This window comes from Hyla sarda, chromosome 1 (assembly GCF_029499605.1).
Source record: "Hyla sarda isolate aHylSar1 chromosome 1, aHylSar1.hap1, whole genome shotgun sequence".
In the NCBI taxonomy this organism is placed as follows: domain Eukaryota; kingdom Metazoa; phylum Chordata; class Amphibia; order Anura; family Hylidae; genus Hyla; species Hyla sarda.
The window spans coordinates 12,553,398-12,567,275 of NC_079189.1; the positions used below are offsets into that span (position 1 = coordinate 12,553,398).

Consider the following 13,878-nt stretch of genomic DNA (forward strand, 5'->3'; position numbering starts at 1 on the left):
TTTCTTACTCCATACCTCACATCTCTGGAGGCTTTTGAGTCTTCCTGCTCATGTCTAATTGCTTTATATTGAGGTCTTGTGTTTCTGTTCAGTAAGAAACAAAGGGGAAAAAAAAAAATTTTTTAACCCCTTTTAGAGTGTAAATTTATTTACCAAAATTTCTTCTTTCTTTGAGTCCCAAGGCGTGCCGCCTTGGGACTCAAAGAAAGAAGAAATTTTGGTAAATAAAATTTACACTCCCTGCACCTCCTGCTGTAGACATCACCTATACCTTTTCTTCTGTGGGGTCCATATTAGAGGGGGGGTGGGGATTTATACTTGGATAAAAGAGACGCAGAGGCCGCCATTGCCGGAGAGCTGTATATAAATAATTTAGTATTTCGTTTGCCAATCCTATAAAATGTTATCACAAGTGACCAGTATGAATGACAATGTTTATCGGGGGGAGGGAGGGGGGTCCATGCAGCACTCGGAGGTCCGGGCCAGAGGGCGGAGTTCATGTATAAAAGTTTAGTGGTCAGATGCGAACGGTGTTCCCGTGGTAACAGGCAAAGCCAATTCAAGTGCTGGACTGTTGAGAATGGGCGGGGTTTTCTCTAGGTGGGAGGCGGCTTGTGTCACACGTCCGTCATCTCATCCTCCAGCTCGGCGTCGTCCTCTTCCTCCTCCTCGGAGGTCACGTCCGGGTCCTCAGACTGCGACAGGCACTTAGGACAGGTGCAGACAAACAGGTAGTTCTCCCTGAAAGAAGAGGGGGTGCCATGAAATCCAGGGGGAGGAGCCTAAATACTCTAAATGCAATAACTCCTCCCACCAGAACATTGTCACTGAACTACATCACCCAGCAGGCCTTATCAGTAGTTTACACATCCACCTATCATTCAGTGACCTGTCAATGGTCTGTAAACATGTATCTACTTATGGGGCGATAGACAGCAGCTCCCATGGCATGCTGGGACATGTAGTTACACCACAATGGTAAGCGCAGGCAAGAACACATTGTGGGCAGGAGGAAGCAATATATATATATATATATATATATATATATATATATATATATATATATATATATATATATATATTATTTATATATTATTTATATCTATCTATATTCTGGATGGGGAACATGGAGGGCACCTTTCACCTACCTGAGGGTCTTATGGCGGGAATGTCTGCTCCGCTCCCTCTGACAGCAATCCAAATAACTAATACAGATCTCCTGAAAGAAGACCAGCAGAATAGTGAGTGCAGCTCTGGAGTATAATACAGGATATAACTCAGGATCAGTACAGGATCAGTAATGTAATGTATTTACACAGTGACCTCACCAGCAGAATAGTGAGTACAGCTCTGGAGTATAATACAGGATATCACTCTGGATCAGTACAGGATAAGTAATGTAATGTATGTACACAGTGACCTCACCAGCAGAATAGTGAGTACAGCTCTGGGGTATAATACAGAATATAACTCAGGATCAGTACAGGATAAGTAATGTAATGTATGGACACTGTGACCTCACCAGCAGAATAGTGAGTACAGCTCTGGAGTATAATACAGGATATAACTCAGGATCAGTACAGGATAAGTAATGTAATGTATGTACACGGTGACCTCACCAGCAGAATAGTGAGTGCAGCTCTGGAGTATAATACAGGATATAACTCAGGATCAGTACAGGATAAGTAATGTAATGTATATACACAGTGACCTCACCAGCAGAATAGTGAGTACAGCTCTGGAATATAATACAGGATATAACTCAGGATCAGTACAGGATAAGTAATGTAATGTATGTACACAGTCACCTCACCAGCAGAATAGTGAGTACAGCTCTGGGGTATAATACAGGATATAACTCAGGATCAGTACAGGATAAGTAATGTAATGTATGTACACAGTGACCTCACCAGCAGATTAGTGAGTGCAGCTCTGGAGTATAATACAGGATATAACTCAGGATCAGTACAGGATAAGTAATGTAATGTATGTACACAGTGACCTCACCAGCAGAATAGTGAGTACAGCTCTGGGGTATAATACAGGATATAACTCAGGGTCAGTACAGGATAAGTAATGTAATGTATGTACACAGTGACCTCATCAGCAGATTAGTGAGTGCAGCTCTGGAGTATAATACAGGATATAACTCAGGATCAGTACAGGATAAGTAATGTAATGTATGTACACAGTGACCTCACCAGCAGAATAGTGAGTACAGCTCTGGGGTATAATACAGGATATAACTCAGGGTCAGTACAGGATAAGTAATGTAATGTATGTACACAGTGACCTCACCAGCAGAATAGTGAGTACAGCTCTGGAGTATAATACAGGATATAACTCAGGATCAGTACAGGATAAGTAATGTAATGTATGTACACAGTGACCTCACCAGCAGAATAGTGAGTACAGCTCTGGAGTATAATACAGGATAAGTAATGTAATGTACGTACACAGTGACCTCACCAGCAGAATAGTAAGTGCATCTCTGGATAAGCAATGTATGTATGTGTGATCAGGTCCCATGCACTCACCTCCCCCGCCTTGATATCCTCTACAGCGATAAGATGCAGCAGATAGTTATTGTCGGGGAATGAAGCTTCGGCGTTGGGCACACAGCTGTGGTTACCTGTAGGGGGCGTAGTAGAGGTTATCAGATGTCTGGTGTATAATGACCAGGTGTATAATACTCGGTGCCCGTACTCACAGCAGCTCTGCAGCATGTACAGCCCGGAGCCCTCACAGTTCAGGAACTCCCCGGTCTCTGTAGAGGAGACAGGTAAGACATGTGACTTTAAACCAGTGTTTCCCAACCAGGGTGCCTCCAGCTGTTGCAAAACTACAACTCCCAGCATGCCCGGACAGCCTTCGGCTGTCCGGGCATGCTGGGAGTTGTAGTTTTGCAACAGCTGGAGGCACCCCGGTTGGGTAACACAGCTGTAGACTATATACACAGGCAGCGACAGCCATTATATCCCACAATCCTCTGCTCACCTTTCTCTATGTCCTTGTATAGCTGGTCTATCAGGGCGTCTAGCCGCTCTCTCTCCTCCGGGGGGAGCTCCAGGGCGTCACACGCATGAACCCACTGACTGAGCGAGCTGCAAAAACAACGCGGAACCTGCGCTATTACTCTGATGTCTGACACGGAGGGAGCCCGGGGGCCCCGAACCCATCACTTACCTGGTGCCAATCCCCTGCCCATTGGTTCCAACCAGAGCAAAGAGGGAGCGGAAGCCTTCTGGGGTGAACCACTGCGAGACAAACAACTATGGTTATCTGGAGTATAGATATGTGACTAGAATTATAAATGCAGCTCTGGAGGTGATCGGAGTATAGACATGTGACTAGAATTATTAATGCAGCTCTGGAGGTGATCGGAGTATAGACATGTGACTAGAATTATAAATGCAGCTCTGGAGGTGATCGGAGTATAGACATGTGACTAGAATTATAAATGCAGCTCTGGAGGGGTCTGGAGTATAGACATGTGACTGCAGAATTATAAATGCAGCTCTGGAGGTGATCGGAGTATAGACATGTGACTGTAGAATTATAAATGCAGCTCTGGAGGTGATCGGAGTATAGACATGTGACTGTAGAATTATAAATGCAGCTCTGGAGGTGTACGGAGTATAGACATGTGACTGTAGAATTATAAATGCAGCTCTGGAGGTGATCGGTGTATAGACATGTGACTGTAGAATTATAAATGCAGCTCTGGAGGTGTCTGGAGTATAGACATGTGACTAGAATTATAAATGCAGCTCTGGAGGTGATCGGAGTATAGACATGTGACTAGAATTATAAATGCAGCTCTGGAGGTGTACGGAGTATAGACATGTGACTAGAATTATAAATGCAGCTCTGGAGGTGTCTGGAGTATAGACATGTGACTAGAATTATAAATGCAGCTCTGGAGGTGTCCGGAGTATAGACATGTGACTGTAGAATTATAAATGCAGCTCTGGAGGTGTCCGGAATATAGACATGTGGCTGTAGAATTATGAATGCAGCTCTGGAGGTGATCGGAGTATAGACATGTGACTAGAATTATGAATGCAGCTCTGGAGGTGTCTGGAGTATAGACATGTGACTAGAATTATAAATGCAGCTCTGGAGGTGTCCGGAATATAGACATGTGGCTGTAGAATTATGAATGCAGCTCTGGAGGTGATCGGAGTATAGACATGTGACTAGAATTATGAATGCAGCTCTGGAGGTGTCCGGAGTATAGACATGTGACTGTAGAATTATAAATGCAGCTCTGGAGGTGTCCGGAGTATAGACATGTGACTGTAGAATTATAAATGCAGCTCTGGAGGTGTCCGGAATATAGACATGTGGCTGTAGAATTATGAATGCAGCTCTGGAGGTGTACGGAGTATAAACATGTGACTGCAGAATTGTGAATGCAGCTCTGGAGGTGTCCTGGAGTATAGACATGTGACTGTAGAATTATAAATGCAGCTCTGGAGGTGTCTGGAGTATAGACATGTGACTAGAATTATAAATGCAGCTCTGGAGGTGATCGGAGTATAGACATGTGACTGCAGAATTATGAATGCAGCTCTGGAGGGGTCCGGAGTATAGACATGTGACTGCAGAATTATAAATGCAGCTCTGGAGGGGTCCGGAGTATAGACATGTGACTGCAGAATTATAAATGCAGCTCTGGAGGGGTCCGGAGTATAGACATGCGACTGCAGAATTATAAATGCAGCTCTGGAGGTGTACGGAGTATAGACATGTGACTGCAGAATTATAAATGCAGCTCTGGAGGTGTCCGGAGTATAGACATGTGACTGCATGATAACACGATTGAAAGGAGTTATCCTACAATTTAATGCTATCCCCCTATCCACAGACTAAGGATGGAGCACGAGCAGAGCGCCTCCTTCATTGCGGGGGGACATTCTGATCCCACTGATGACACGATCATAGATCAGCTAACTACCTGTAAATACTCGGATAACCCCTTTACTAGCAGAATCATGAATGCAGCTCTGAATGTATCGGGGTTGGGGGACGGTTGATGATGAGTTCATTCTTACCCGGCTGACTCTCTCCTCATATAAAGCCTCCATGAAGAGTCGGCGCAGGTGATCCAGCTGTCCCTGTAAGACACAGAAATAACAGCGTCCTCATGAGGGGTTAACCTGAATGCACCCCCTTGTACCTCACTGCTGCCCCTGCTTGTTCAGTGTCTGCACAGAACATGTCCGGTTAGGGGGAAGTGGAGAGGAGGGAACGTGTCCGGGTGGGGGGGGGGGGGGGGAGTGGAGAGGACGGAACGTGTCCGTGTGGGGTGGGGGAGTGGAGAGGAGGGAACGTGTCCGGGTGGGGTGGGGGAGTGGAGAGGAGGGAACGTGTCCGGGTGGGGTGGGGGGAGTGGAGAGGAGGGAACGTGTCCGGGTGGGGGGAGTGGAGAGGAGGGAACGTGTCCGTGTGGGGGGGGGGGGGGGGGAGTGGAGAGGAGGGAACGTGTCCGTGTGGGGGGGGGGAGTGGAGAGGAGGGAACGTGTCCGTGTGGGGGGGGGGGGGGGGAGTGGAGAGGACGGAACGTGTCCATGTGGGGGGAGTGGAGAGGCCGGAACACATCCAAAGGAGAGGGAGTGAAAAGGGTCAGGGGGAGGGTAAGGATGCAGAAGTGTTAGGATGAGGGGAGGGTGTGGAACATGAAAGGGTTTGGTGCAGAATGTGTCGGTGGGTTGGAGTAGGGGGAGGACATGGAACTTGGAGTGAGGAAAGGGAGCGAAACGTGACAGAGGAGGGGGGCACAAAACGTATTGGGTGTGTGAGGTTGCGGAACGTGTCTGGTGGATACAGGAGGCCTAATCTACAATACTACAAAACCTGTCCTGAGGAAAAGTTGCTGAGTTGCCCACTGCAACCAATCAGATCGCTTCTTTCATTTTGCAGAGGCCTTGTTTAAAATGAAAGAAGCGATCTGATTGGTTGCTATGGGCAACTGGTGAACTTTTCCTCTGGACAGGTTTTGATAAATCTCCCCCAGAGTCCCCTCCCGGAATCCTAAAGGTGAATGTTACAATGAGAAGAGTAACGTGAACCCCTCTGGACCCCTGGATACTATAACACTCTATGGCAGTGCCGAAGGCTGTCCGGGCATGCTGGGAGTTGTAGTTTTGTAACATCTGGAGGCCCCCTGGTTGGGAAGCCCTTTTCTATGGAGTACTATACACGTTTTGCTCACCTTAAACTTGTCCCCCAGCAGTTTGTGGACGATCTCCTCTTCCTCATTAGCCGTTTTGTTACAGAACTGAGCGAAGAGCTGCAGCCACCAGTCCTTGTCCTTGGCCTGTGGAAAGTGCGCGTTATTTCCCTGTACAATAAAGCTGGGCGAATATACATCGCTGCCCATACACACCGGTCAGTGACCGCAGCTGATGGATCTTAAACAGTCTGATATGAGGTGGCCCCGCATCCCATTGGTGACACCATAATTAAAGGGGTACTCCGGTGGAAAACTATTTATTTTAAATCAACTGGTGCCAGAAATTTACACAGATTTGTAAATTACTTCTATTAAAAATTCTTAATCCTCTCAGTACTTATCAGCTGCTGTATACTATAGAGGAAGTTCTTTTCTTTTTGAATTTCTTTTCAGTCTGACCACAGTGCTCTCTGCTGACACCTCTGTCCATGTCAGGACCTGTCCAGGGCCGGATAGGTTTTCTATAGGGATTTGCTCCTGCACTGGACAGTTCCTGACATGGACAGAGGTGTCAGCAGAGAGCACTGTGGTTAGACAGAAAAGAAATTCAAAAAGAAAAGAACTTCCTGTTGAGCATAAAGCTGCTGATAAGTACTGGAAGGATTAAGATTTTTTTAAAAGAAGTAATTTACAAACCTGCTTTACTTTCTGGTACCAGTTGATTTAAAATAAAATTGTGTTCCACAGGAGTACCCCTTTAATTTTTGCTGTAGGTTCTGCTTATATGAATGATGTATCTGTCCAGGTAGAAGTCGGCCCAGTCCCTGTCACATGTAGATGACGGGCTCCTTACCTGCTTGACAGAGGCCACCATCCTGGCCATGAGCATGATGCTGGCGGTCTCGGGTGGGTAATGTATGTTCCTGGAGGAGGAAGGACACAAGAGGAGACATTACTGTAGAGTTCCGGCTTAGTGATAGCGCCCGCAACACTACAAGCCCCTGACATGTTCTGCCTCGTCTCAGAGCTTTCCCCATTACATCACTGATCTGCAGCCTTCCTAGCTGTAAAGAAAAACTACAACTCCCAGCATGGAGGAAGTAAGGGCATGCTGTAACCTAACCAGAGCCAACAATTGAAGGCTTAAAAAGGGGTACTCCGGTGAAAAACCCTTTTTTTATTTATTTATTTAGTTAAACAACTGGTGCCAGAAATTTAAAGGGTACCTTTCATAAAAAAAAAAACAACTTTTGATATATTATAGATTAATGTATGCAGAATAACTTTCCAATAGTATGTTATTAAAAAATATGCTTATTTCTATTTAATTTTCCCCTTTGAAAAAATTACCACTAGAGGTCTCCCTACCAGTCCTGACCGCTAATAATAAATAATAATAATAATAATAACATTATTATAAATTTCAGACTCACTCTGGAGTCCTAAATCTCAGATTGCAGCCGGGACACAGACAAGCTCAGCACTGCTCCCTGCCAGGGAGCAGTGCTGAGCTTGTCTGTGTCCCGGCTGCAATCTGAGATTTAGGACTCCAGAGTGAATCTGAAATCTATTTAAAAAAATAAAATAAATAAATAAAAGGCTTGCGGCCAGGACTGGTAGGGAGACCCCTAGTGGTCATTTTTTTAAAGTGGAAAATGAAATAGTAAGAAGCATATTTTTTTAATAACATGCAATTGGAAAGTTATTCTGCATACATTAATCTATAATAGATCAAAAGTTTTTTTTGATGAAAGGTACCCTACAGATTTGTAAAATTAGTTCATGTACGGTGCTAAAGGCAGTCAGTTCACCTGGTCATGTGACCGTTCATCAGACGCATGATAGGTAGTGGAGAGGTGTGGGATTATATAGGGCAAAAAAGGAACAGATGTGCTGATAGTAACTAAGGGTTTAACCCTAAAGGTTCCAAAGCCGAATCGACCTATCCACTGAAAATCATGGCTCAATTACGCAACTGAATAATACAAGCTCAATAGTGAAAAGAAACAAAAATCCAAATCCAAAAAACTTCTCTATTATGTAAGATTCTAATGCGGTCACCACCAGAGGTGGTGACCGCATTAAAATCTTACATAATAAGAGAAGTTTTTGGGATTTACTCTTTGCATACGTTTCAGCCGCATGGTCTCAACCCAAGATCTGATGTTATTTTGCACTATTAGATGTTATGTTATTATGGGTTATATCAGGCTTTTTTTTGTTGTTTTGGTTTCTTATCACTATTGAGGTTGTATTATTCAGTTATGGAGCATATTGTCCTGCTATAGCCATGATTTTTAGTGGATTAGGCTTTGGAACCTTTAGGGTTAAACTCTTAGTTGCTACCAGCACATCTGTTCCTTTTAGCCCTATATAATCCCACACCTCTCCACTACCTATCATGCACTTGATTAAAAGGTCACATGACCTGAAAGGCGTCCTGCCGAGCGTTTCCTGTCGATGTTTTAATTTGGATGAAATAAAGGAAAAGTTACTTTTACCGCTGGTTCTTGTCTTTCTACTGCTAGATTTGTAAATTACTTTTATTTAAAAAAAAAAAAAAAATCTTAATCCTTCCAGTACTTATCAGCTGCTGTATACTACACTGAATTTCTTTTCTGTCTGACCACAGTGCTCTCTGCTGACACCTCTGTTCATTTCAGGAACTGTCCAGATTAGGAGCAAATCCCCATAGCAAACCTATTCTGCTCTGGACAGTTCCTGACATGGACAGAGGTGTCAGCAGAGAGCACTGTGGTCAGACAGAAAATACATTCTAAAAGAAAAGAACTTCCTCTGTAGTATACAGCAGCTGATAAGTACTGGAAGGATTAAGATTTTTATAAATAGAATATTTAAAATTGTCGATGTTTTAATTTGGATGAAATAAAGGAGAAGTTACTTTTACCGCTGGTTCTTGTCTTTTTACTGCTAGATTTGTAAATTACTTCTATAAAAAATAAAATGAAAAATAAAATCTTAATCCTTCCCGTACTTATCAGCTGCTGTATACTACAGAGGAAGTACTTTTCTTTTTTAATTTATTTTCTGTCTGACCACAGTGCTCTCTGCTGACACCTCTGTCCATGTCAGGAACTGTGCAGAGCAGTTCTTGGACAGTTCCGGACATGGATAGAGATGTCAACAGAGAGCACTGTGGTCAGACAAAGCAGCTGATAAGTACTGGAAGGATTAAAGAGGTACTCCACTGGAAAACATTATTATTTATTTTTTTTTTTTTAAATCAGTTGGTGCCAGAAAGTTAAACAGATTTGTACATTACTTCTGTTAAAAAATCTTTACCCTTCCAGTACTTTTTAGCACCTGTATGCTACAGAGGAAATTCTTTTCTTTTTGAATTTCTTTTTTCTCTTGTCCACAGTGCTCTCTGCTGACACCTGATGCCCGTATCAGGAACTGTACAGAGCAGGAGAAAATCCCCATTGCAAACCTATGCTACTCTGGACAGTTCCTGACACGGACAGAGGTGTCAGCAGAGAGCACCGTGGACAAGACAAAAAAGAAATTCAAAAAGAAAAGAACTTCCTGTGGAGCATACAGCAGCTGATAAGTACTGGAAGGGTAAAGATTTTTTTAATTAAAGTCATTTACAAATCTGTTTAACTTTCTGACACCAGTTGATTTAAAAAATAAATAAATAAATAAATGTTTTCCACCGGAGTACCCCTTTAAGATTTTTTTTTTATAAAGAAGTAATTTAAAAATCTGTTTAACTTTCTGGCACCAGTTGATTTAGAAAAAAAAAAAAAGTTTTACACTGGAGTACCCCTTTAACAAAGATTGACAGCGCCACATACAGGTGAGGAGCCACCTAGCAGAACCCCGGTGCCCGCTCAGTGTCCTCCTCTTATACTGGTCATGGGCCACTCTTACCTCCAGGCTTCCTCCAGTTTATTGAGGGGATGTGCGGGGCTCTCCCGGGAGGACCCCAGACACAGGACCTGGTGGTATTGTTCCCTGGCGGCTCTGAGACACTCGGCGCTGCAGTATGACACCTGCAAATATACAGACGAGAAGATGGCCTCACAGCATAGGGCACAGACCTCCATATGGTGGATCGACCCTAATCATCTGCTAAGGCCAAGATGGCCGTCGCTGTGTGGGAGAATGGCCGGACCCGGGCACCAGATCATACACAGCCTATCTGGGCACAGATGGCTTATCCAGGCAGAATATGATACAGAAAATGTATCCGGGCGTTAGGTAATACAGGCATCTTATGAGGGCAGGGGTTTATATAGAATGCTTATCTGGGTACGGAGATATTTTAAAGGAGTACTCCGGTGGAATTTTTTTTTTTTTTAAATCAACTGATGCCAGAAAGTTAAACAGATTTGTAAATGACTTGTATTAAAAAATGTTAATCCTTCCAGTACTTATTAGCTGCTGAATACTACAGAGGAAATTCTTTTCTTTTTGGAACACAGAACTCTCTGCTGACATCATGACCACAGTGCTCTCTGCTGACATCTCTGTCCATTTTAGGAACTGTCCGGAGCAGCATATGTTTTCTATGGGGATTTTCTCTTACTCTGGACAGTTCTTAAAATGGACAGATGTGTCAGCAGAGAGCACTGTGGTCATGACTAGAGATGAGCGAACTTACAGTAAATTCGATTTGTCACGAACTTCTCGGCTCGGCAGTTGATGACTTATCCTGCATAAATTAGTTCAGCTTTCAGGTGCTCCGGTGGGCTGGAAAAGGTGGATACATTCCTAGGAGACTCTTTCCTAGGACTGTATCCACCTTTTCCAGCCCACCGGAGCACCGGAAAGCTGAACTAATTTATGCAGGATAAGTCATCAACTGCCGAGCCGAGAAGTTTGTGACGAATCGAATTTACTGTAAGTTCGCTCATCTCTAGTCATGATGTCAGCAGAGAGCTCTGTGTTCCAAAAAGAAAATAATTTCCTGTAGTATTCAGCAGCTAATAAGTACTGGAAGGATAGATTTTTTTTAATAGAAGTAATTTACAAATCTGTTTAACTTGCTGGCACCAGTTGATTTAAAAAAATAAAAAAATAAAAAAAAAAAAATAAAAGTTTTCCACCGGAGTACTCCTTTAACCTGCAGGATAAATATGGAACACGGATAGAGACCATGTAGTCTATATATGAATCAAATAGAATCAGAACACATGCTGCTCTGTCTTGGCCATGCTTTACACGACACCTCTGCTTCAATAAAGGGGCACTCCGGTGGAGAACAAATGTTTTCAAACCAACTGGTGACAGAAGGCTATACAGATTTGTAAATTACTTCTATATAAAAATCTTACTCCTTCCAGTACTTATCAGCTGCTGTATACTATAGAGGAAGTTGTGTAGTTCTTTCCAGTCTGACCACAGTGCTCTCTGCTGACACCTCTGTCTGTGTGAGGAACTATCCGGAGAAGGGGCAAATCCCCATAGAAAACATCTCCTGTTCTGGACAGTTCCTGATATACGGACAGAGATGTCAGCAGAGAGCACTGTGGTCAGACTGGAAAGAACTTCACAACTTCCTCCATAGTATACAGCAGCTGATAAGTATTGGAAGGATTAAGAATTTTACATAGAAGTAATGTACAAATCTGTTTAACTTTCTGGCACCAGTTGATTTGAAAATATGTGTTTTCGACTGGGGTACCCCTTTAAGGCTGTACTGTTCGGGTCTGAACTCCCCCACCTTCCTTATTAGAGGATCAGACCCTCTTACCCCCTGTGCCCCCTCCTCACCTGGCACTGGGGGCACTGCTGGTGCAGACCATTCTGGACAGTGCAGAGTTCTGGGTAGGGGAGGGTGACGTGGACATTGGCAGAGAGCCGCTGGGCGTTCTTCTCCGCAGTCTCCAGAGATCGCAGGCAGTGGTCGCAGGCTGGGAATGAACAGACACTTGTGATTGGTGGGAGCGGCGCACACAGACGTATCCCCCATAATGTGATGGGGGGAGATGTATTACTGCACAGTCAGGGAGAGCTGGGGACAGTAATGGCGGCCTCACTGTTCATCACGCAGAACAAGATATAACACGGCCTGATGATGGCGCCGTCCTCACCTCTGTATCTGTACAGCGCGTTCCACTGGAACTGAGATGACACCAGCGGCTTCTCCTGGAATATGAGGTCTCCCTTCTTGATACTGCGGGTGGCGAACAGACCCCTCCCCTAAACCACAGGGAGAAACGGGAAATAGTCATCAGGCGGGTGAGGACCCCAAAAAACACAATGAATTCTGACAGCATGGGGAGGAGGGGAGGGCGCAGAATGAGTCAGATGGGGGGAGGAGGGGAGGGCGCAGAATGAGTCAGATGGGGGGAGGAGGGGAGGGCGCAGAATGAGTCAGATGGGGGGGGGGGGAGGGCGCAGAATGCGTCAGATGGGGGGGGGGGGGGGGGAGGGCGCAGAATGCGTCAGGGGGGGGGAGGGCGCAGAATGCGTCAGATGGGGCAGGAGGGCGCAGAATGCGTCAGATGGGGGGGAGGGCGCAGAATGCGTCAGATGGGGGGGAGGGCGCAGAATGCGTCAGATGGGGGGGAGGTCGCAGAATGCGTCAGATGGGGGGGAGGTCGCAGAATGCGTCAGATGGGGGGAGGTCGCAGAATGCGTCAGATGGGGGGGAGGGCGCAGAATGCGTCAGATGGGGGGGGAGGTCTCAGAATGCGTCAGATGGGGGGGAGGGCACAAAATGCGTCAGATGGGGGGGAGGGCGCAGAATGCGTCAGATGGGGGGGAGGGCGCAGAGTACGTCAGATGGGGGGGAGGGCGCAGAATGCGTCAGATGGGGGGGGGGAAGGGCACAGAGTGCATCAGATGGGGAGAAGGGTGCAGAATGCATCAGATGGGGGGGGGAGCGCAGCACGTGTCAAGTGGGAGGTGGTTGGTTGGTACAGAAAGTGTCCAGAGGGAGGAGCTGTTGGATGTAGTGGACAGAAGCCAGTGTCTGGGGGAGTATATATAAGATATTATGTAGTTTATAGCATTATTATAAGACATAATATACTCTATAAATATTACTATATTCTCAATAGACTCCATCACGCCTCAGCCCGCCCCTCCCTCCTCCACTATAAATCCCGGTACGGAGCCCTATACACCGGATCCAGGCGGCGGCCCCCGGCCTCTCCGCCTCCTCTCCCCGGTACCTTGCCGCTGTTGATGAAGCGGATCTCCACCGCCCGCCGGGCCGGCTCCGGCTCCACACAAAAGGCGAACACGTCGCACATGGAGGCGGCCATGATGGAGAAAGGAATGACCTGTGACCCGGAAACAGCTGACTAGACGCGGGTCACGTGACCATACCGGTGATAGGTGGCATATCGATCCAATACAGTCCGCAGCGCATCCTACTGTAACACGTGACATAAGATAGGTATCAAAACCCCGCCCACATGTCCTATAACCACGCCCTCTATTTACGTCACCACCACAGTGCCACCAAAACTGTCATCGCCACAGTGCCCCCAAAACAGTCAGTCACCTCCACAGTGCCCCCTATAACAGTCACCTCCACAGTACCCCCTATAACAGTCACCTCCACAGTGCCCCCAAAACTGTCACCTCCACAGTGCCCCCAAAACTGTCACCTCCACAGTGCCCCCTATAACAGTCACCTCCACAGTGCCGCCAAAACTGTCACCTCCACAGTGCCCCCACAACAGTCACCTCCACAGTGCCCCCACAACAGTCACCTCCACAGT

At 45.8% G+C, this 13,878-nt stretch overlaps 1 protein-coding gene across 1 annotated transcript; it reads right to left on the reverse strand.

The window, feature by feature from the left end:
• Nucleotides 1-346: 346 nt before the first annotated feature.
• On the reverse strand, nt 347-13,478 carry SMYD5 (SMYD family member 5). The gene is made up of 13 exons (XM_056551526.1): nt 13,324-13,478; nt 12,238-12,346; nt 11,918-12,057; nt 10,073-10,194; nt 7,032-7,101; nt 6,218-6,322; nt 5,058-5,120; nt 3,187-3,257; nt 2,998-3,104; nt 2,711-2,767; nt 2,538-2,632; nt 1,149-1,219; nt 347-741 (listed from the first exon to the last, which is right to left on the reverse strand). Exons 1-13 carry the CDS (start codon nt 13,414-13,416, stop codon nt 618-620), a joined length of 1,227 nt encoding a protein of 408 aa, XP_056407501.1. The 5' UTR covers nt 13,417-13,478; the 3' UTR covers nt 347-617.
• Between the last annotated feature and the right edge of the window lie 400 nt (nt 13,479-13,878).